At 41.0% G+C, this 23669-nt stretch overlaps 3 protein-coding genes across 3 annotated transcripts in view; 2 read left to right on the top strand and 1 right to left on the bottom strand.

Annotated features, from left to right (window-relative positions):
• Positions 1-19841, bottom strand: part of fancm (FA complementation group M) — a gene marked incomplete at its 5' end in the record, with an annotated part of 45311 nt that extends 25470 nt beyond the window's left edge. Inside the window, 4 exons of the mRNA XM_080042827.1 lie at positions 17362-17520; positions 17656-17733; positions 18840-19012; positions 19151-19841. Coding sequence (XP_079898953.1) covers positions 17362-17520; positions 17656-17733; positions 18840-19012; positions 19151-19841 — 1101 coding nt within the window. The remainder of the gene's footprint in view (positions 1-17361; positions 17521-17655; positions 17734-18839; positions 19013-19150) is intronic.
• soul3 (heme-binding protein soul3) lies at positions 1870-14257 on the top strand. Its single transcript, XM_080042829.1, has 5 exons — positions 1870-2438; positions 10201-10295; positions 11982-12123; positions 12283-12466; positions 13114-14257. Exons 1-5 carry the CDS (start codon positions 2207-2209, stop codon positions 13283-13285), a joined length of 825 nt encoding a protein of 274 aa, XP_079898955.1. The 5' UTR covers positions 1870-2206; the 3' UTR covers positions 13286-14257.
• A 338-nt stretch (positions 19842-20179) lies between the features above and the next one.
• iqcc (IQ motif containing C) lies at positions 20180-23543 on the top strand. Its single transcript, XM_080042312.1, has 5 exons — positions 20180-20258; positions 20475-20618; positions 20693-21062; positions 22584-22705; positions 23429-23543. The coding sequence occupies exons 1-5, from the start codon at positions 20217-20219 to the stop codon at positions 23462-23464; spliced, it is 714 nt and encodes a 237-aa protein (XP_079898438.1). The 5' UTR covers positions 20180-20216; the 3' UTR covers positions 23465-23543.
• The last annotated feature ends 126 nt before the right edge of the window (positions 23544-23669 follow it).

Raw genomic sequence — 23669 nt, 5'->3', positions numbered from 1 at the left:
TACTGCAACATTAGGAGGGACGTATTATTGTGTAAGTGTGTGTGTGTGTGCGTGTGTGTGTGTGTGTGTGTTTCTACATGGTAAAGCTTGCCAAGTCGTCATCAGTGTTACTTATGGGGCAAGGCAAGTATGAGGAGAGAAAAACAAGTGTGGAAATTTCAGTTTGGTTAATCACGCGATAAACCAATAAACCTTATTGTTGCTAGGTGGGTGCTGATTTGATTTTTACATCTGCTGCAAATCAAAATGCGATTCATGCGTGGCTGTGAGGACCATAGGGACAAACGCTAAGCCTGCAACGGTGTAGGTGGATACAAGCTGAGGTTTACAGGCAGGCAGGAAGGGGGGGGGGGCTGTTAGGTATAGTATGGAGTAGAGTATTCAAGGGTATTTACATCAGTGTATGTGTTTCTATGTTTGCAAGTGCGGATTTCATGGATACTCCCCCACAGACCATAGAGAGGATTATATAATGGCCTCACTACGTGCATGCTGAAGGGTGCAGCATGGTGGCTGGCTTCAGTGACACAGATCAGAGGAAATCCTGCTTAGTCTGTCCCCTAACGCTCAAGGGATGTTTGTTTTATCATCCACAAAAGACAATGTTTTTCTGACATAATGAAACTAAGATGCATTATTTTCCAGGTTTACAGGTTTTTGTTTCCACAGGGCTTAATATATAAAACATGTTGCATTAGGTCTGTATTCAATCTCCTATTATGCTTTCAGAGATGGTTGAGGCAGACATGTGTAATGCACATGCGCGCAGTCGCGCACACACACACACACACACACACATGCTGTAGCATTAATGGACGTTTGAACATAGAAGTTATTGAATCTCAACATCGGTGGGCCTTAAAACCTAAAAGCTGCTCAGTTGTACATAATAAGAGGATAGCTTACTGCTACTTATTGCCAACCTCGAGTCAACTCTTCAAACAATGGAGCAATCACAGCTGATTGATCTGTCTGTGGCCATCCTACAGATAAAAACCGACTTGATGGCCCACTACGATTCCAAAACAGAGACTATTATGTATGCTATCACAGCCATGGAGAACAAATTGTCAACACTTGGAGACCACATTGAGCAATTAGATCAACGTGTCAGGGAAAATGAAAATGATGGGGAAGATCTGTCCACTAGAGTCCAAAAACTCAAAGAAACCATTGTGAACCTCTAACATCATTTCTGGTGAACAACCTTTTACAACATCCCATGTCTGTTTTGCCCCCTGGGCATCATGATCAATTTAAAAAACAATCAATCAAATCAAATAAATTATAAAATGGGATTTATACAAATTCAATAAAATAGGAGGCTTTTTCTAGTGCTTAAATAATGATTTGATTAATTGATTTGTGAATTAACAGAACATTAATAATAATTTTTATAACAAATTAATCGTTTAACAGAAAAACAAGAACATTTTCAGCTTTTTTCTGTTCATTAGGGTAAATTAGGCTTAATATGTTTACGTGTTGGTCATAGGCCTAGATGCGCTCTTGACACATTCCCTATTCTCTGATAGCATAGCATAGTAGTCTAAATTATTGAACAATTGATAATAAATCATCTGAATGTGGGATTAAAATTATTCCGATTTGATGTTCTTATTAATAAAAAAGCCCTTTGTTAAAATACTTTATTTTTTGTATTGTTGCCATCTTGGCCCCTTGAGTTACTATTTTGCTGACATGTCTGTAGGCTATGTCTTTTATTAGATCCATGGACTGTACCCTGGTGGGCTTCTCGGGGTATTTATCTTCTCCGGCAGCAGGAGGAGGCGGGGGCAGTCTGAACCCGCAGCGTCACGTGGTCCGCCCTCATTATTCCCTGTAAACATCACACTCACCTCCGGCTACAAAGGGGGAAGCGTCGCGCGGCACCGCACCAGGCGACGGAGACAACTTCGTCGTCGCTGTTTAGCTAATAATAAACTATCAGTGGCGTAGAAATGTGTCTCGTTGAAGTCAGATTGAACATTACTAATATGGACGTGTCTAAATATGTCGAGGGAAGCTCCGTAGCGTCTGGTTTGTTGACAAGACAGTAACGGTTTCGACCAGCGAGTGGACGAAGTCCGAAGCAAACCGAGACGTACTAAGCGTCAATTCAGCGGTTATTTAGACGAGTTTGTGGCTTTGTTTTTAGTCAGCCTTTCGAAGTATATTTGATTACTCATTAAACGTACGAACAGAAATGGACCGAGGTGGTTGTCAAATGAGTGGCGGAGGTGGTGGTGAGCGCAGCGGGCCGGAGCCAAGCGCGATGATCTCGCTGGAGGACCTGGAGTCTTTCTCGGAGGACCAGCTGTCAGACTCGGGGACAGGCAGCCTCGAAGAAGAAGCAGAAATGGCAGAGGAAAACGAAGACCGCATGCTACATTACTGGCAGGACGTAGCGAGGGGACACCAAGTGGAAGTTGCTCAAGGTAAAAAGTTTATTATTTTAAATAAGAAGAGGTAGGAAAAAACAATAGCATGAGTTATTATACAAAGCGCATTGTTTAGTGAAATAACCTTTACTATTAGGCTAATAACGTTGGGATTGAAGCCCATCCGTTTTAGTTGAGCTATCTTTCTTCGGGATATAAACCTCCTCGTGAAGTGTACAGTAAACTAAAAGGACATGTTGACTTTAGTTAAGTTACTCTGGGTCAACTTCCTCAATGCATTCCTCCATGTTCACTGACCTAGTTTCCAGTGAGGCACACATGGAAAGACTAGTTCCACCTAGGACACAATATTCCCCGCCTACAGGCGCCAACGTGCGTTTTGACTAATAAACTGCTATATTAAAAGGCAAGGCAAAAGTCCTAGCATTGGGACAGGGTTTAAATTTAAAATGCCCAACCTGTTAAACAACAATGTACACTCATAGCTGTGTTTTAAGTCGATGGGACCTGTATGGTTTTAGTGGGTCACAGAAAGATGGTATCAGCATATTTGTGAAGTATGCACAGGGAAAAAAAACACACACACTGCAGACTGCTAGTGTAGTTTTTCTTTAAATGATTTCCATACTTATTCCACAAAAAATCAAATAGCTTTGTTCCATTTTCAATAAATAGTCTATTTTTTTAGTCAAACTTAACACTGTCAAAGCTAGCATTTTTTAATACATGAATATAGCCTTTACAAGAAACGGCTTTGTAAAGCACTACTTAGATCCAGTCCAAAGAACTGGCTAATTATGGCACTTTTAGACAAGTAATAGCAAATAACATTATCCTCACAATATCAGCACTATGTAATAGAGATTATTATAATATGATTTATTATTAAGGTGGGAGTGTTAGTCTTATATTAAAGGCTACCTTTGGCTACCACAAATTCTGGTATGTATACCAAAATTTGTTGTGTGTTAGCAGGTAACAAGAAAGTTGAAAAATAATGGTAAAATAGAAAACTCTGTACCCAGAACAAATACAAAAATAAAGGTGCAATTTATCATTTTTGAAGGAAGGCTGTGTCTGCACTTTGTCAGAGATATGGCTTTTCATTAAGTTATCAGTTTGTCGTTTTCTCACACTGAATCTCTAAAATAAAATTTGCTTCAGGATCAAATAAAATGTAAATAATCACAGTAACCAAACATGTTTTCGTTGCATTTGGTTAAAGGCTGTTTTGTGTTATTTATATTTGGGTTATTTGAATGACAACCTGATAAAATGTATTGTGTCATCATGAGTTTGTATGTGTAGTGAATGTGTGTGATGCAGTTGCAAGCTGAATAGGGTCAGGACTCTCCTGAACTAAAGAAGATGGCCTCCAACAGTCCAATAGAGTGTCTTGTCTAAAGCATGCAGTTGAGCTGGGAGACACTCAGGCAGTGTAGGTGCAGCACAAAAAATAATGCAAACACGTATCGCATGAATTGGTCTTTACTGTCTAATATGCCATTGGCAATATTTGTGTATTTATAAGTGGCAAAATCGGCTCTGAAAGACCTAATTTAATAGTTACAACCGATCCATAGCACTGCTAATCACAGATCTCCAACAAAAAACTCTCTCTCTCTCTCTCTCTCTCTCTCTCTCTCTCTCTCTCTCTCTCTCTCTCTCTCTCTCTCTCTCTCTCTCTCTCTCTCTCTCTCTCTCTCTCTCTCTCTCTCTCTCTCTCTCTCTCTCTCTCTCTCTCTCTCTCTCTCTCTCTCTCTCTCTCTCTCTCTCTCTCTCTCTCTCTCTCTCTCTCTCTCTCTCTCTCTCTCTCTCTCTCTCTCTCTCTCTCTCTCTCTCTCTCTCTCTCTCTCTCTCTCTCTCTCTCTCTCTCTCTCTCTCTCTCTCTCTCATAACTGACGTCAGATATCTGACTTGTCCTTAAAGGGCACAACATATTAAATATAATGAATATCAAAGCCATCTTTATTTGTTCAACTTCTGCATGGTAAGACTTTTTTGCAATGGTTTCCCAACTTCACTGGCCCGTGCGTTCTTAAAATGAAGCACAAATCACCAGTTTAACATGTCCATATGTCATGAGAATTTCCACCAGTGACTTTTTTTCACATTATAATTTGTTAGTTAAAACAATTATAGGATGTTTAAGAGGCTAAAAAGTTGTAGTAGTGTATTGTACAAGTAAAAAAGACTTAAGCGAAAACTCCTACCCCTTTAAAAGGGTCCTGACCTCCAGCTGTAGACCACTTGGTCAGGCTATTTGTCGTCTAACAGGGTTACCACTGACAAACAGACTGGCAATGCACTAATTGAGGATTTAGTACGAAATCACTTGCTGGGGCTTTCTGACTAAGGGGGTGGGGGGGGGGATTAGCTGCCTTGCCTGGACTGGTACTGAGGTTGTGGATAATAAGGCATGGACTACAGTACTGCAGCTAATGACACAGGCCAAGGACACAGTAAACTCCTTTGCTCTAATTGGGAGGGAGTCGTGTCGACACGGTTAAGGTGAAGGCTCTGCTTTGCTAACAGTTGAAGCCAATTCATTTTACAGCAAATAACCAATGCTATTGAGCAGCTTTAATTCCCCTGTAGCTTCAACTCATTTTTGCAGTCCAGCACTGTAAAAAAATACCACCTATATTTTTTTTGAATGGTATCGATGGAAACGTGTCATTGCGCCCTTTGGAAAACAGCGGCTTGCTGTTTACACAAATCCAGAGCACTTACGGCCCCTTAATACTGTTTTATATTTAACTCTTGCCCTACAAATATTGGTACTTCGAAAAATTCACATGCTTCATAGGAGTAATACCATCAACCGATGAGGATGCGTTGAGGAACCTGGAATGGTGTGTTATTAACTTCACACCAGTGAAACCCAAATGAAAAGATAATTAACTAAATTGTCCTTGCCTTATTCTGCCTGCAGCCATATTGACAATAATAAGTGTCAGCAAACCCAATAAACTGAAAACAAATTAAACAGTGATGTTTGTGTGCCAAATAACAGAAATGCCACTGTGTTTCATGCTTATCTTTGAACCACACTACTCTGTTGCAACACTGCTGAGTTTTCATTTTTTTATATTTGTTTCAAAAAGATAACTAAACAACTGGAATAATTACAGTGCAGTAGTTCCTACAACTATGTTGTCTTTCTACCCAGTACCCACCTGTCTACATGTTTTGCATTGCATTATATACTTTTAAACACCAGAAAAGCAACTAATAAAATGGGCACCCATCACCTACTGAAGCGAGCTGAACTCTGGCCCCATCTCTTCTTTTATTTCTCTGCTGCACTGTGCAGTTTACAGTTAGTCTTTTTTTCTTATTTTTTTTACGTCAATCTTTCTGCAAAGAGTAGACATAACATTCAACTATCCTGTTAAAATTATATGCTAAATCCATGTCTTGAATTTAATTTATTCTAGTCTATGCTGCTGCCACTTAGTTTAAATACCTGTATACACTCACCGGCCACTTTATTAGGTAGACCTGTTCAATGGCTTAATCAGCCAATCACATTGCAGAAAATCAATGCATTTAGGCATGTAGACGTGGTCAAGACAACATGCTGAAGTCAAATCGAGCATTAGAATGGGGTAGAAAGGGGGTTGTATAGGCCTTTCACACCAAAATGAACCAAGAGTCAGTTCCAGGCTGGTGTTGGGGTCAGTTCAAAACTGGTTACAGCCTTATCCCAGTTATGAACCGGTTGGTTTCACATCGACCGGAGACAGCCATGGAGCCGGCAAGAGAGCAACGTCATGACGTCACTGTAAACGTGTGTGTACGTCACCCGACGCCGCTGCTCTTGTGGCTAACGCTAAAGCTACCGCTAGCTTTAAGCACAACAACAGCGGCGAATACGTCTTATTTTTACACTTGTTAGCTCTCGCTTTGCTTTCTTAAGCAAACAGGACCCATACAGCGTATTCTCGCCGGTCAATTTGATCGCTACGTTCGGTAATTATGTTATGTTTACGTCTCGTAGTAGCGGTGTTTTTAAATATGGCGGGCATGAGGTTTGAGTTGCTCTGGTTGGTCAGAATAATCCCTCCCCCAACCGTTCGCGCAAGCAGTTCTTATCAAACCCTGCTCAATCCTGGGGTATGAGTTCCCCCGGTTTTTACGGCCCGGAGCAGGCTCTCTGGCTGTGTGAAACCAAAACACTGGCTCTAACTCCGAACAAGCCCAGAACTAGCTCCGATTTTGCGGCGGTGTGAAAGGCCTATAAGTGACTTTGAATGTGGCATGGTTGATGGTGCACGGCAGGATGAATCCATACTTTCATGTTGTTTACGCCACATTCTGAACCCGTCATCTGAATGTCGCAACTGAAAACGAGACTCATAGGAACAGGGGTGATTTTCCATCACGCCATCTTCTATCGTCCAATTTTGGTGATCCTGTGTGAATTGTAGCCTCAGTTTTCTGTTCTCAGATGCCAGGAGTGGTACCCGGTGGAGTCTTCTGGTGCTGTAGCCCATCTGCTTCAAAGTTGGACGTGTTGTGCGTTTAGAGATGGTATTCTGCATACCTTGGTTGTAACAAATGGTTTTTTGAGTTACTGTTGCCTTTCTATCATCTTGAACCAATCTGCCCATCCTCCACAAGGCATTTAATTCCTCACAAGTGCCGCTCACTGGATATTTTTCCTTTTTCGGACCATTCTCTGTAAGCCCTAGAGCTGGTTTTGAGTGAAAATCCCAGTAGATCAGCAGTTTCTGAAATACTGCCCTTCTGGCACCCTCAACATTGCCATGTTTAAAGTCACTTAAAACCCCTTTCTTCCCCATTTTGTTGCTCGGTTTTAACTTCAATAACAGTGGTTGACACTAAGGTTTCAAATGCACTTGCCCATAGGGCAAGTACAGGTAATGTTTTACTTGCCCGAATGTTGTGTTCACTTGCCCAAAAAAAACAAAAAAACTGTTAAACAATGATATATACAGTATAGGCTAATTGAATTATACATTTTAGCGATCTCTTATCTCTTAAATGCAAACACTGCTTACTTGTCTCATCCTGACCACATAAAACCAACAACAATTCATATAAGCCTATATATCATGACATCACACTACACCAAGCGCTTGGTCCTGCTGCAGCATCCTGAAAGGACCTCTTTTTGCCATGCACCTTGCCCAGGGGCTCAGAAAACTCAGTCTAGCTCAGAGTCAAGCTGAATGTTAGCTTCCTCAGAAAAATTTTACTTATTTAAAATGGTCACATTGTGCCAAAAAGTGATTGTGTGCCATAAAATTATTAAAGTCCACCATGTTAAAGCTATTGCCCAGTTATACTGTAAGTAAGGAGGGGGATCATTAATTTCTATTCATATTGATACCATTATAAAGACTCCACAATCCAAATCTTTATTGATACCTTTCTATTATTTTGTTTAAAGAGAACTGGTATTATTGCTTTAATTGCTTATAAGATGAGCAGAGCTCAGGATAGGACTTTAAGCAGGTCATAATTCCATATTTAGGCCTACTATTTAGTTTATATTGCTGGGAAAACAAGTTTTTTACCCAAACTGTAGGCTATTATTCAAGCTTCCCGCAAAAAACTCAAATTTCTTATTTTCTTGATGTTACATTTGAACACATCATGATGTCATTTTATTGACCTTTGCCTAATAATCATTTTACTGAGCCGACCTGAACACATCACATTTGAACCGTTTGCGATTTTTTTTAGCTAACTAGGTCTTATCCTGCAGATTTTAATATGGATTTAAAAACTATCCGATTTTTTAACTGCGGGACTTGCTACAGTCTCTCGTTTGTTGATCACCGCTGCATTGAATGAATGATGAGACGGTGCGGAGCCCGTCTGCAGCGGCAGCGGCTCAGCAGACAAGAGTTTTTTTTTTTTTGAGACTGAGCGGGTTGAAGGAGTTTCTTCAAGACAGTCGAAGGTAGAACACTTTTACAGTCCATGATGCGGTCCAGTGATGGAATAATACGCTGAAGTAGGCCTAATTAGATGAAGATGACCCGACTCGATATTTAAAATTATATAATGTGACCTAGCCTACTGGACTCCATAGCGGTATCGATAAGCTCAAACGTTATTGATTTCTGGGTTTTGAATATAGCGGAACCAGGTCTGTAGGATAGAGCCGGCTTTCGGAACGTAGACAGCGAAACTGCGCGCACACAGGCTGTGTGTGTGTGTGTGTGTGTGTGTGTGAGAGAGAGAGAGATAGAGAGATCGAGTGCGAAAGAGCGACCGTGATGCTGCTGGCTGCCGCGCGCAGCTGCTCAATTGCTCAATTGCAGATCTATTTTGTGTGAGTTAGCGGCAAAAAAAATGTTTTGCAGACTGTAAAACACATGAATACATAGCCTAGACTACAGACAAACCCTCTAAAATCCACTTGCCCGTCCGGGCAACCAAGAAGCAATCTCAACTTGCCCAAACATTATTTTCAGTTGCCCCGGGCAAGCGGGCAACCGTTAGTGTCAACCACTGAATAAGTTGTCCTGTCCAGGTTTACATGCTTAAATGCATTGAGTTCCTACCATGTGATTGGCTGATTAGTTACATGTGTTAGCAAGAAATTGAACTAGTGTACCTAATAAAGTGGCCGGTGAGTGTATGTGTGTATTATAAATATGCATTGTATATGCAAAGTGGTGCTACTGTAGAGTATGTTGGCCTCTAAGTCTGAAACGTATGGGAAGCCGATTATGAAGACAATACCCCAACGAATATGTGTCAGTTGTTCAGAAAACAGTAACGGAAAAAGAACATTGTGGACCAGGGGTTAGTGGAACACGAGCCAGACTGAAAGTGGGACGTCACTACAGTCCTGTATTGATTTGAAAGCTCTTGTGTGTTGACCGTGTGCTCAGTGTGCGTCTTCTCTGCTTCAGCACTGAGAGACTGTAGAGGCGCTGCCATAGAAACTGATGACTTTGCTTGGTCGTGCGTGCAGTGACTGTATGTGTGGATACATACATCGTCACCTTGTCTCTTATTTAAGATACACACATTTATACTGGCATTTAAATTGAACAAATATCAAATACACTTGGTCATTACCCACACTTGGCCACTCCAAACTAATAAGGGACAGTGTAACAATGATTTACAAGATCCTGCTAAATGAGTCTTATTCTGTTGATGTCAACACTCTCACAAGCACACTATCCAATAGCTGATATAATGTGGCTGGATTGGATACAAGTTTTCTTCAAGGCCCAGCTACATAAGTGTATTGTTGATACAGAAAATGCTGTTAAATTTCATGAAATATTTGGTCAAATATGCTCCAGTATTTCAAAAGTACTGGCTACTGCTATAGCCGCTCTAGGTTATACCAGTCTATACCTGGCTTTGGGCAGCTTTAGTTGGTGCTCTCTCCATCAGCTCCAATAAACATTACTCTCCTGGCACAGCACTATTCCCATCTGCCAGCCTTTTTTCACACAAACTACCAAGTAAGGACATACATTATACAGATTAGAGACATCCAGGAGATTGGAAGTGTAAATGATAAGATGTGATCGAAAATAAGTTAAATGGAAGCACTGTATACTGCTGTGAGTATGTGAACATAATAGGAGAGATCACACATAGCTTTTGCTCAAATATATTTGAATTGCCTTAACATGCAGGCCAAAAACACACAGTTTGTTTCATGAAACAAAGAACATTCAACAACCTGGAAGTGCCAGTTTATGTGTTTGCTCTTGTAAAATGTGTTTACTTGTGTAAAAAAATACTTAATTTTTGGTTTTAACTGACCATATGATGTTTGTTCGTTTGTTGGCAGACATGGCACAGCCCATTCAACAGCTAACCAGCAACAACCAAGGACGAAGTTACAGAGAACAAGTCCCTTTTACTCTACTCGCACGCAAAGAGAAGGTATCTACCTGACTTTACACTGGAACTTTAAATAATCCACAGTGGCTTCAGAAAGTTTATTGGGTTGTACATGTTATTCTTAATGGATACATTCCCATCATTGCCCATCAATCTACACTCCATTTAGCCGTAGTGACAAAGTGAAAACATACTTACTTTTGCCAATTTAATAAACAACCGTAAACTGAAAGTTCTCATTAAATAGATATTCAGACCTTTTGCTGTGCTGTGGCACTCCAAATTCTGTTCACTTGCATCCTGTTTACTTTGATTATCCTTCAGATGGGTCTAGAACTTAATTGGAGTCCACCTGTATCCATTAACTCCAAAGAATTCTCTGTCGACCTCAGTGATACAATTGTGGCCAGGCAGAGACCAAGGCAATGGTATAAAACCATTTCTGGCACAAATTTAGGAAGCCTCAGACTGTTCACCTTTCAGCACGACAATGACCCTTAGCTTTCAGACCGGACAACGTCAGTGGCTGAGTGCCCATCCTAAGCCCTGACGTAAACCCCATGGAGCGTCTGTGCTGAGACCTGTCAGCAGATGCTTTCAATTCAATCTGATAAAGAAACTATTAGAGACTCACCCAAGAAAACTCCACGTTTCAAAAGGGGCTTCTACAAAGTACTGAAATAAGGGTCTGACTATTTAATACAGTTTTTAGATTTTTAATACATTTGCTAAATAAATTCTGGATTTTTTTTTTCACTTTGTCATTTTTGGTTATTAATTGTATATTGATGGGCAAAATGTACACATTTTATCAATTTAAAATTAGAAAAGTGAAAGTCTGAATACTTTCTGAAGCCACAGCATAAACTTTCAGCTTAAACCTTTTCTTTCTGTACCTTTTCACGATACAAGAATGGGAAAGCTATCACATTTTTTAGCAGTGAACTAGTTTAAAAGTGTGTATGCACCAGAGACTAGACCTGCAAATTAACCTTGCATGATCACTCAATATAGGAAGAGTAGCAGTCATAAATCTTAGTCAAGTTATCAAATTCAGCCTATCTTAAGTTGACATAAAATAAAGAACGTCAACAGTACTTGTTTTAGTCTACCACCACATAAAAAATGCCTATGCAATGTATGATTAAACTTTGATTTTTGAGAAGACGATTGTGACACCCAATACAATAAGTTGTTTAAACTCCTTAGGGGGCCGTATAAATAAAGAGGGCTAATTGGTTTAACTTGAGTTAATTAGTTCGTTAAAACTTAGCCAAAGACTCAGGTTAAACAAAGGACATTCGTGGCACCCTATTCTTAGAGCAAGTTTCAGAGCCTTGCTAAAGGACTGAACATCAGTAGCAAGAAAACTTAAAACTACAGGTCATTTTCATAATTGATTAATCTAAGTAAATAGCTCCAATAAGTGAATTGGAAGAAATGCTTTTACCTCAGGTCATTTAATGGGAGGTAAAAGACAATATAATAATAAAGCTGGGGCCAGAACACTGTATGTCTCAAATGATTGCAAATAGCAGAAGTTGTGTGGGATGTATTTTTTTTACACATTTTTATCCAGCATTTAGCCCTCAAATCATTAGTCACACCATTTACTGGGATTCTGAATGCCATTCTGCAGTTATATTTTGACTCATTCAACCCAGTGTTAGAATACCTAAAGTTATAACTCACTATCTGCCTGCCTTTCCTTTATGTGTACTTTTTCAGTGTGGGGAGCTGATGTATGAGAGACGTCAATACGAAAAGGGCCACTGGGCTTGTATAATAATGCGCCAGGACACTTACGAACAGAGCATCTGCTATGGTTTTATGAAGATAATGAGATACATCTGCGAGCAGAACTCCTTAGGTAAGTCTACAAGCAACAGGCCATTTACCACATCAAACCTTGCTCTTGTCTTTTGATTTCACAACATTGTCTTTCCTTTTTCAATTGGTTGTGATAATCTCTAAACCAATGATTTTTCAAGCTAGCCTGACTGGTAATAATGACAATCTTCATCTGTAGGCCAGTACCTGGGAATGACGCTACCCATTGTCACAGTGGTGCGCACAAATGAGGACCACACCACAGTCTCGAACGACGTTACCGTGGCGTTTTTCCTTCCCGCCGAGCATCAGGCCCAGCCCCCACAACCTCAGGACAGCGAGATTGTCCTTGAGGTCTGGCCATCCACCACTGTATACGCAAGGTCAGTTAGAGAAAACAATAAAATTGACCACTTGTACTATGTTATCTCCCTTGACTTGCTTGCTTTTCCTTGACATGGAAATGAAAATGCTTAAAGCTCCCATATTATACACTTTTCGGTTCTATTTTACACCATATTATATGGTCTTAGTGGTCCCTAATACGTTTTTCTTTAATTGTTTGCTGAAAAAAACTTTCAGATAATTTATTGTACTATGCTGATGTTCAGCTAATCTCACAATGGCCTATTTTTTAAAAAAGAGCTGCAGCTCCCCTCGTAAATATACAATCTTTGAGCTCCCCCCGCCCCCTGTCCGGAAGCGAAGCCAGATACGCCTCGCCCTCTGTCTGTCAGGGCCGTGGACCAATAAGAAATAGGGGTGTGGGCTGCACAGTGGAAGCTTCTGGCTTTCCAGTTTGTGAGGTCAGAAACGAGGAGAATTCTGACTGGAGTATATTGGGTGGGGGAGGGGTGGTGGTTTCAGAAAGGGGGAGAGTGAGAAAAGGAGAGTGTTATTTTTTTAAATATTTTGGCAGTCTCTAGGCACACCGTGGACCCATGGATATGTTAGAACACATTTAAAAAGTGCATTTAGCATAATATGTGACCTTTAATACTTAATGCACCACTCCCCCTGCTTCTTCCAGGCCCTTCACTGGTCCCACCAATGAGGTGACCATCATTCATCAGATAGGCGCCATGGCCGAGATGCTGGAATCTCCCGGTGTGTGTGTCAACGACTCTTTCATCGTGGCCGGCTACACCAACCCCGCTCACAGCAACCGTCAGAACGAGATCTGGTTCCTAGAGCAACGCTGAGGAGGGCTGACCGGATTAAGCAGCATCCCATCTGTGATCCTTGAGCCTCAAAAAAGACTGTTAAAATACTGCCACAGCTTAGCTACATCCTCAGGTGAAACATCCTCTCCAGTCACCCCCTCTCTACCTAAAATATTCACCAGCCCAGCACACTTTAAATCAGTTGGGGCCTGATAAAAAAAAAGAAAAGAATCTGCCCTTTCTAAGTTAATTTTCCCTCATGTTAATATAATGGGTCCCTCATTTCACCCAAAAGAAGTGGACTGTAGGCTGGGTGAGCTATACTCACATGGACACCACCCTGATGCTAAAGTGAAGCATTGTATTCATTTCCTGCTCTTACATTTAAATGGCAAAAAAAAAAACGGGAAAAAAAAAAAGATCCATCTTACACAGAGTGCTGTTTGTACTTAGTGCTCTTTGAAAATGTTGCCCATTGAGCTCTGTCAAAACAGCAGCCTGTCTCTCCACAGCAGAATCAGGGTCCCCATCGACACGACGCCTTATCTATTTGCTCCCTGTGTTTGTTGCAAAGCTACAATGTCCTGTCATGTGGGTGAAGGTCAATGCGCAACAACAACAAAAAAAGTTTCCCTGTCATTCTCTAGAGTTGCTGGAGTGATCTCAACTGTCACTGTGTAACCACTCATTATTTATCTATCGACTACATTATTCACTACTATTTACAATTATCCTGTTTCAACAAGTGCAATATTTACCAGATAACCCACAATCAACATACAATTAATTTTACGGCTGTGGGCAGGGTGTGTTAAGTGACTGGTATGGTGGGTTGAGGAGGGGTTAAACTGCATCCAGAACAGAGCTGGAGGCTTCGGCTTCAACCCATATAAGCTGAACAAGACCATGGAAAACCAATTGATTGACACCAGGGCGTTTGTGCATGAATGTAAAGTTACAGGGAGGACACACACACACACACACACACACACACACACACACACACACACACACACACACACACACACACACACACACACACACACACACACACACACACACACACACACACACACACACACACACACACACACACACACACACACACACACACACACACACACACACACACACACACACACACCCTTTTCTCTTGAAAACAGAAAATGATACAAGTCAATACACACCATTAACACAGGAATAGATAACCCATGTACCGTTGTGTCATGCTCTTTCTACTTGCAACTGTGGATCAATGTAAGTGCATATGCATTCATGTATTCAAATAGAACCGCTGCTGAGTAAAGGCACACATTCTCCTTTTTTTTTTTTAAAGAAAAGTAATTTCAGTTTTAGTTGAACCTGTGTTTGAAGTTCTATCACAAAACTAAGGAGTCTATAAAGTCAAAATGAAAGATATATGTATGTTTATCTAAACTATATTTTAAAATAAAACAACAATGCAATGCAACAAAAACAAAGTTATATGCATCAAACCAGCTACACCTACAGTTCAAAGTAATGTAGACATGTTTCCGCCTCGGGACATTTACTGCTTGGGTGCCGGTGAAATAAAACTGGAAATGAACTAGCCAAATCATCAGTGTTGGAGGATTTCTTTAAGGACAGGGGGAAATTAAAAGTTCCAATTTGAGTTCAAATAGTGGGAAAAATGGTTTGATCCTATTTAATCTACAGGAAATAATGTACAGTATAGAAAGTTACTATTGGACTGACAGGGTTTCCCATTCAAGTCTGCTTGACTTAAGGACGTCCAAATCCAAAGAATTGACTTTGCATTTAATGATTGTGGAGTTGATATGACAATTGTAGTGTCAAAGACATGATACATGAGGGCCGGGTTTCCCTTTAAGAGCCAGGTTATATGGGAACATCAAGTGTGATAATTACATTTTGTTCTTATCTCTTTTTTGCTTATTTTCTGTAGTATTTTGCAAAAGTGTGCTGTACTGTAAAGAAATGCAACAGCAAATAAACTGCTGTGGTTTACTTTGTTCAATAAATTGTGCTTGTCTCCTGTCTTTTAAAATGTACATTGATGCTGAGTTTTATTGGGTTAAAATCATAGATTGTATAAAAAAGATAAATACACGATACACAAGCAGGTTAGATATGTGGAATATATGTGACAGCCCTCTGGCACCTCCCGATAGGCAGGCTTCAAGGAGGACACTATCATCATTGATCTATGGTTTACTTTGCACATACCCACATTCTCCACTCACACAGCACTCATTACTGATTTTCATGCAACACTTTAAATTACTTAAGGTAAACCTTGGTTAAATAAACTATTATTTTTGTTAAGCTTAAATGTCTTGTGTGGTGTCCTTTGTCATTCCCTTGAGCCGGGCTGTGACATATACATGTCGGTAACGATTTATATTCTCACTGCTGCAAAAACGGAATAGTTTTGAATGAAAAAATTATAATTTCAGCTTCCTAATCTGCATCAAAACAGATGCAAGACGTGCTGTGCTTCAGACTCATTCTGTGTTATTGCCAGCAAACAAGTACAGTATGCTAATACAGGATATCCCTATGGCGACATCTGTCCGTTTTATGAGATCAAATGTGGCAAACAAAAGGGATCACACCCTTTTTTGGGAACGAAATATAGCACAACCTATTTCACTACAAGAACCGGTGCTCAGTTACTGGAGCATAGTAATATGATCCTTTCTCACAAGAGTGTCACACACACTAAAGTGTATCAGGCTGTAGCTTATTTCACTATACAGTACACTAAATATGGAGAAACATCAAGCTGATGGGAATAAACATGACAAATATAAATCTATGTTTGCAGCTAAGGCAAAGGTAAACTGACAGAAATGAAAACAGCTAGTGAGATTGAAAATGGCATCTGCTTTTCTGAAAGTACACATTCTTTTCTTCTTAGTCATAATAACCTTCAGCGCAGTTGTTAGAATAAATAAGAGGAATTCCTTATTAAGACAAATCTCTTTCTATCTGTGTGAAAGGCCACACTAAACTTTGAGCCCTAAACCACTCTTGCAGTTTCCATTACGACACAACAAAGGGTGTAAACTTCATGGCGGATGTGTCAGCAGCACAGTCTTGGACACAGTGGCCTAGATGTTTACAGACATTACATGCGTCCGTCTATAACACCTTTATTCGTGTTCAATCAAAACAGGAAGAATATTGTGGACAAATACTGGTCTGTCTCTAATGATAAAATGGGCCAAAACACTGAAGGAAAAGCACACAACTGAGCCTTAAAAAACCTGTCTGCATGACTGGTTCATTTTTCTAATTTGCACAACAGTCATCAATTTCCGCCTGAATGACTGCACTGTTGCTCATTTCACACCTAGGCACAGCATTAACTCTGTTTTGTGTACAGTCTGGTCAAATTAAAGGGTGGCAGTAAGAAATTGAGGTTACCAAGCACGGCACAAGCCATCCAATCAGGGGTGGGGTGCTATGAGGACAATGTTAGAGATAAAATTCAGAAGCAATTGAAGAAAGGATTGACAAGGGAGGAAGAGGAAGGACACATTCAGTATACAGGTGTCACATTCCAGCTGTCCAGCCAGTTGAGGCAGATGAAGTGTAGCTGTGATTTTCACAGTACAGTAAACACAGACTGAGAATCAACCCGTGACAAGGAGAGAGCGCCTGAAGGGTCAATAATCCAGAACCATTTAATCCACCGGCACTCAAAGCCAGACCGCTGAGTGTGACAGGATGTTGCTTTCAAAACCAATCAATCCATTTAATTTCCACAACTGACCCAGTTAAAAGCTCAGGGAGAGAGAGAGAGTAAGAGAGAGAGAGAGAAGGTGAAAGATGTGATGCTGAGAAAGGAGAAAAATAACAGAAGCAAGCAAACAGTGACCACATGGTGGCAGCAATGGACCAATGAAGAAAACAGACATGACCAATGGGGTAAAGTTGTTTTGACACCAACAAGAAAGACATACATTCCTGGTTCATTGTGACCGTCTTCACATCCCCTAAACTCTGACCATTATGTCAGATGTTTATTTGTAGGAAAACAAGTAAAGCTGTAAAGACAGGGGGAGGAGTTTTGCCGTATATGATGCTTATTAATTGCTTGGGCCTACCTGCAGGTAGCGCGCCTGCTGTGCAGAGAGAGCGTCTCCGAGAGGGACCACCACTTTCTCCACACTACGCTGGTGGGAATGGGCCTGGATGTCTGGGCTCTCCTCTGAACGCAGCTCAATGTGGGAGATGAGCAGGTTAGAGATCACAGACTGCACCGCCTGCAGGGACGGACAGAGTAAGACAGCAGGAAAGGTGCAATCAGATTTGAGAATAGTAAGATGGAGAATTTTTAGACCACATACAAGGACAAAATACATTTGATAAGACACACAGACACTGGGAATTCTTATTACTTTTGTATCCCCCCCTGGAGTTGCACTTAGGGCCAGGATGCGAAACTGCAGAGTCTGACTGCCGAGCTGCCGGATCACCTGAGTAGCCGGAAGACAAACAAGTACATGACATTGTTAACACTTTGTTTGGATACTCCAGATATTTAAAGTAGCTATAAGGAGCTTTCAAGTTTTTGTTGATTGTAGTGGCACCTTTGGACCAAAGTGGTAGTGTTTCTACGACACCAGCGTACTAGCGTGTGCTGGTGGCACATTCATTTGTTTAGGAAGCGAGTGGTGAAAGAGAGACCACAGGATGCGACTACGTCAGATAAATAATGGTAATATGACAGTGAAGTAAAGTAAACTCTTATTTACACAGGATGTTTCAGTCTGCATGCAATACATCGGTTTGTCCTTGCTCCTGGGAGATCAGACCCGTGTTAAGGCATTAAAAGAGACTATTTGAAATTAGCGATGTTTTCGCTGATGGTCTCTTTTGCTGTTACAGGTTATTTATAATAATCAGAGGAAAAAATACTGTTTCATAAACATTTCAAAGTTGCTCGTAGGAGGTTTAACTAGTTAAAGTTGTTAGAATGCAAATCCCCCGGAAAGAAGACAAAAGCAAATGATTAGATAAAGTCCTCTATCAAAGAGATAGCCTGGCACCGCCCGCCTACATACTTCCGTTCAATTTTCATTTCCCTTCAGTAGTCAGTCTGGGTGTGCGGTATATTAGTGGGTTCTATCCAGCCAGATTTCTACCAGTCCAATCAGCGAACAGAAGAAGTGGCTCAGAAGCCGGCGCATGACATACGTCACGACAAAACATTATACGATTGGTTGGCAGATCCAGAGTGGCACTGGGCAGATCCAATAGTTTTAAACTTCAACAGACACCCATCTTCAAGTGAGGGATTCCAGACCTTCTGTACAAATGAAATGAAGTACGATGGTCTGGTAGGGCCAGGCTATCAAAGAGCTACATGTTATTTAAATTTATATATAATAAAGATGAAATTATTTACAAATCATATCAATCCTCATTGATTTGCACCACTGCCCTCAATGGTCCAGTAGTACAACAAAAAGTATTATAGCTTTAGCTACCAAAGTCTGTAGTATTTTATTTTGTCACATCTTCACTCAATCCTTCCAGGAATAGAAATACACTAATAAAAGTGAAAGACTGGTGCTTATACCTGACAGTAGGCGTGGTTGCCCAACGCCTTGTGTGCTTCATCGATCACCACACACTTGACTTGCTGTGCTGGGCAGGTCTCCCTGGACAAATCATTCACCATGACCTGAGGGGTGAGGAAGAAGATGCGCTTGGTCTTCCACACCTCTTGTCTCTGCTTTGCCGCTGTGCTGCCTGTGGTGAAGGAGATGGATTAATTAATAAAAGCTAAAAGAGGAAAGCGTGTGTGTCATGTTTAGTGTGTGTGTGTGTGTGTGTGTGTGTGTGTGTGTGTGTGTGTGTGTGTGTGTGTGTGTGTGTCATGATATCTACCCGTCAGCTCAGCCATGTGTGCCTGCGGGATCCCCATCACTTTATAACAGGCCTCGATCTGTTGCGCCACCAGAGGTTTAGTGGGAGCCATGAACACAATCTTCCCCGATGGATACCAGCGGTAGAAGTTGTACATAACCACTGCGGCTATAAATGTCTTTCCCAGACCAGTGGGCAGACACACCAGTGTGTTCTCAAACAGGGCGGTCTCTGAGATCTTCAGCTGGTATTCCCTGATGGGATAGTTAGTGGGGTAAATCCATACCTTAGCCGAGGAGCTGTCAAAGCCTGGGAAGTCTGGGTATGCCCGCACACCTACCGTGGAGGGAGTTTGGGCAGAGCTCTCTGTCTCTCCAGGGTTGTCATATTGAAAAGAGCTTGCATCAACAAGTTGCAGGTTCTTTTCAGCTTCATAAACAGCGACAACCATCAGATCATCGTCGTCGTCATCCTCATACGCAGGCTTGGCTTCCTCTGATGTGTGTGTGGAGCCCTGACCTATTTCAGCCCACAGAGCATTTCGAGGAGGTTGTGTTGTTGTAGATGTAGCTACCTTTGCACTGCTGCTTGGGGTTGTTCTGCGCCGTCCAGCGGCTTTCTTACCCTCTTTTCTCGGTGGAACAACTTTGTCTTGAGGAACGGACCCACCCCAAGTCTGGAACAAAGTCCTCTGGTTTGAACCACTACTCATTTTTCATTAGTTGTGGTGGAAAACTTTAAGAAAAAGTGCCATGTGTCGAACAGCAACATTGCGAGCTGGGCTTGGCTTGAACATGATACAAACACGGGGTCACTTCCGCCCCGGCTTTACCAAAATATAACACCCAATACATAACGCAAGGTTCTACTCCACAGTTATGTCGGTAACTTGTATACGGTTTGAACTGCAAACTATAACTGTTATTCTATTGACGGTAATATATTAGGCTAAGAGTTTACCTGGTACGCATACGAGTTCAACTTTGTACAACGAAGCTTTTACTTTTTCAGTGCGACACCGGAACAAAATAAAAAGTTCGAGTTCATCTCCCGCTCTCCGAGGTAACGCTGTCAAGTTACCATAGTAATGGACAGGAGCGAATGGGAGAATATGCTCACCTGTTTTCAGGTAATTGCGTCGTCTAATTACGCCGCTTTCAAAGTCATTCAGTACCAAGTGGTGTCTTTACACCCGCAATACGTGTCCTGTCTTGTTCCTGTTGTGAACATACTTAGGTTATGCTTGCTAATAGTTGCTAGTTGTTAGCATTGACGTAACTCAAGTAACTAAAGTCAGATATAAGGCTGAGTTACGGTAATTCAACTTACTCTCCTCTTTCTTTAGGCATTTGCACGTGGGTACATGGTGAGAAACGCAGTCCGTGGCGCAAGAGAGGACTTTGAATGCATCGTGAAAGAAATTGATGGAGCTTTGAGCCATGTAGAGTGGAGGGGGACGCTTATCCCCGCCCCCCACTTCACAGACTCTGTAAGTAACGGTGATTTAAATCAGCATCTTCTTGGTACTACTTTCTCTCATGAGTTTTGCTCGTGCATCTGCAGGACGGCCCGTTTCTACGAACCAGCAGCTCTGCTAAAAAGCCTTCAAATCCAAGACTGGTTGTCTGTACCAGTCCCACGAGCCCATCCTCATCCTCAATAGCAGCAGCTTTATCAGAGGAGAGAGGGAGTCCTTGTGTCCTGCTAGAGAAGATAAAAGCCGACAGAGATGATTCACAAACCAAAGGCCAGGCATCTCTCGTCTCTAAGGATTATTTCCCCAACAGAAATGTGAGAGGGGACGGCGAGGGTCAGAAAGAAAGAAGCACAGTGGGGGATAAAGATGGAGGGGTGATGGAGAGCACAGGAGACTCCACAACTACCGCCTGGAGCAGTTTGGAGCTGGACATGAGCTACGGTGGCCCTCACAAAGGTGAGAGCTGTCGCTGTCACTTTAAATATGTCTCTCTCCATCGTTTGTTATTCTTTATGACAGAGAATCAGAATAACTCAGTGTATTTTCACTTCCAGAAGACACACTCACGTCGGCATAGATGGGAGCAAACTAGCGTTCTCCGGTGGTAGATTATGGTGAATGTCATACTAAAAACAGACACCTTCATATTTCATCGAAGGATCATAGGTGTCTCTCTCCCTTCCATATACTGTATGTATAAGGCTGCATCCTATTGAGGCGTCAACAAAAAGAGTTACACTTAGACATAGTTTTAAAAATGCCCATCACATCTCATGGTCACAGGGAGACACCTCCAAATAGCTTTTTTTTATTAAAATTTTTACTAAACCTAATGATCTGTAATTTACAAAAGTATGAAACAAGAAAAAGCATAAGCTCCTCAATGGCATTTTATTGTCCCTTTCACTTGATAATGACTTGAATTAGTGGCAATTCCAAAATGTATGAATTTAATTTAAAGGCCTACTTCACCGGTTGGAATATGAAGGTGTATTGAACTCGGAGATCCTATTTAGTATAAATGTGCATTTTTTTTTTAAATCGGTTCATCCTAGCCTGAGAAAAGGCAGAAAGAGTGTTTTATGGTCTCACTGTCTAACCCTACAGTTTCCTTCTTGTGACATCACAGTAAGGGTTAGAATTAACAGGACAGCTGGGACGAGGAAAGACTAAGGGAAGACTGAGGGAAGAAAAACCTCATTCATTATATTATAATGATAGAACGCTGGTTCCATATGGGTGAAGTATTCCTTTAAGTTTAAGTTCATAGTCTTGTTGTAAACAATATCAACATAAAAAGACATGTTGTCGACTATGGAAAATGTAGGCCTTGGTTTAGATAGAAAACTGGTAGTGGATGGAAAAACATATTTAATGGCTTCAAGAAATCGGTCAAAATTTGGAGAATTTGTATTTTAAAGGCCAATGTATCTCACTATTTGTGTTTTTGTACTCGCTTTAAGCTAATAAGCAAAAAGAAAAGGGACAACAATTAAGAAAACTTTTAACTTCAGGATTTAGTCAGATTGCATTTTCTTTGTCCAACCCGTGTTGAACTTGTGCGGTTACCAACAGATGTGTCTCCTGTTGCGGAAAGGCCATGTATACATGCCTGATTTAATCTTCATGAAATATTTCAGTTTTAGTTTAAAATGATCAAAGTCAGGATCCAATTTGTATTCTGTTGGTAGTGAATTCCAGATGTTAATTCCCTTGACTGAGCAGGCTTTTTGTCCAAAGGAGGACCTGACAGTTCCCACCGGATGCTCCTAGTGTTACTGAGCCTGAAGCACTGAGCACCTGGGGAGCCTGATTATGTAGGCATTTATGGATCAGTTTAAGAATGGCAAATGTAATGAAATGATCAAAACTTAACATATTACATTTCTTTAGAACATGTCAATGATGTAATGATATTGGTTTCCTGTCTAGAATTTTGATTGTTCATTTGTATATAATTTGCCATGCCTCCTTCAGGTCCCCGGCAGTACTGCTTGGTCCAAGACGTGCCCCGTACCCCAGAAGCCCTTGGGCTCCATAGAAACACTCTGACTATGGAGCTGCTCTGGCTCCAACAGGCTGTTGGCAGCAGGAAAAAGGTAAGACGGAGGACGGGAGGGATGCAGCGTTTCCACACACTCATTCAGCAGTGGCAGTCTCCTGCTGTAAGAACATTGCCTCAGCTCCCAGACTAAATTTATTTTTCGACCTAAAAAATAAGTCAGTACGGCGGCTCCAAGAAGCATTCATTCTCTTAGAACAAATACCTACATTGTAAGTATCCACATTCTGAATAACAACCATTAAGCCGCCTCAGTAGGCTAATTATTGACAAACACAGAGACACTGAAGCTAGGTCCATAATTCAGCCTGTTTCTCCCACAGTCTGACCTGTGTATTAAAGCCATAAATCTGGAATGGTGTTTGCACTCAGACTGTGTACCAACGAGTCTACAACATCTCTTAATTTATCTTTAACAAAATGAATGTCCTCATGAATCCTGCATCACTGCTTCCATGTAGCACCCCACAGCTCCAGAGGGTGTAAAAGTGCCAAGATGTGGATTTATGCGCTAAAAAAAAAAAAAGCCTAAATTGCAACTGAACTTAGAGAAACCAGGGATTTACTCATGCACGCTAGCGTTGGATTTACAACTGCAGTTGTACAGAGAAAATCTCAATTAGACAAGAAAAACCTCAGAAGGATCCTATTGAAAAATGCATAATAATAATTATTATTATACTGTTTAAAGTTATTTCACCCAAACAATTAAATAACAAGCTTCTTATAATTGTTTTTCCTTTCTTCTTCTCCTCAACAGTACCTAACCCTGAAGGACAGGCTGACAGCAAAGTAATCTGAACTGAAGGCCAGTCAACTCCACTCAGCTCTCTCACGTGGCACCTGTTTAAGCTCTTATTTTATACATAGACACTGTAAATACATAGCTCTTAGTAGTATTTATCATGCGTTTGAAAACCTGTACATTATGTAATAAATATGCTACTTTGTAATTTAATAAATGTAAATTTTTTCTAAATGGCTCTCTTTCTACTTCTGCT

The sequence above is a fragment of the Ammodytes marinus genome, assembly GCF_949987685.1.
Source record: "Ammodytes marinus genome assembly, chromosome: 15".
NCBI lineage: Eukaryota > Metazoa > Chordata > Actinopteri > Uranoscopiformes > Ammodytidae > Ammodytes > Ammodytes marinus.
This window is presented reverse-complemented; position numbering and strand designations above follow the sequence as displayed.

Excerpts from the sequence above, each read along its gene's own strand:
- soul3 (XM_080042829.1), top strand. The coding sequence starts at position 2,207 with ATGGACCGAGGTGGTTGTCAAATGAGTGGCGGAGGTGGTGGTGAGCGC. Across the intron at positions 12,124-12,282 it reads CTGCGAGCAGAACTCCTTAG|GCCAGTACCTGGGAATGACG; the intron begins GTAAGTCTACAA and ends CTTCATCTGTAG. Across the intron at positions 12,467-13,113 it reads TCCACCACTGTATACGCAAG|GCCCTTCACTGGTCCCACCA; the intron begins GTCAGTTAGAGA and ends TGCTTCTTCCAG.
- iqcc (XM_080042312.1), top strand. The coding sequence starts at position 20,217 with ATGGACAGGAGCGAATGGGAGAATATGCTCACCTGTTTTCAG. Across the intron at positions 20,259-20,474 it reads ATATGCTCACCTGTTTTCAG|GCATTTGCACGTGGGTACAT; the intron begins GTAATTGCGTCG and ends CTCTTTCTTTAG. Across the intron at positions 22,706-23,428 it reads CTGTTGGCAGCAGGAAAAAG|TACCTAACCCTGAAGGACAG; the intron begins GTAAGACGGAGG and ends TCTCCTCAACAG.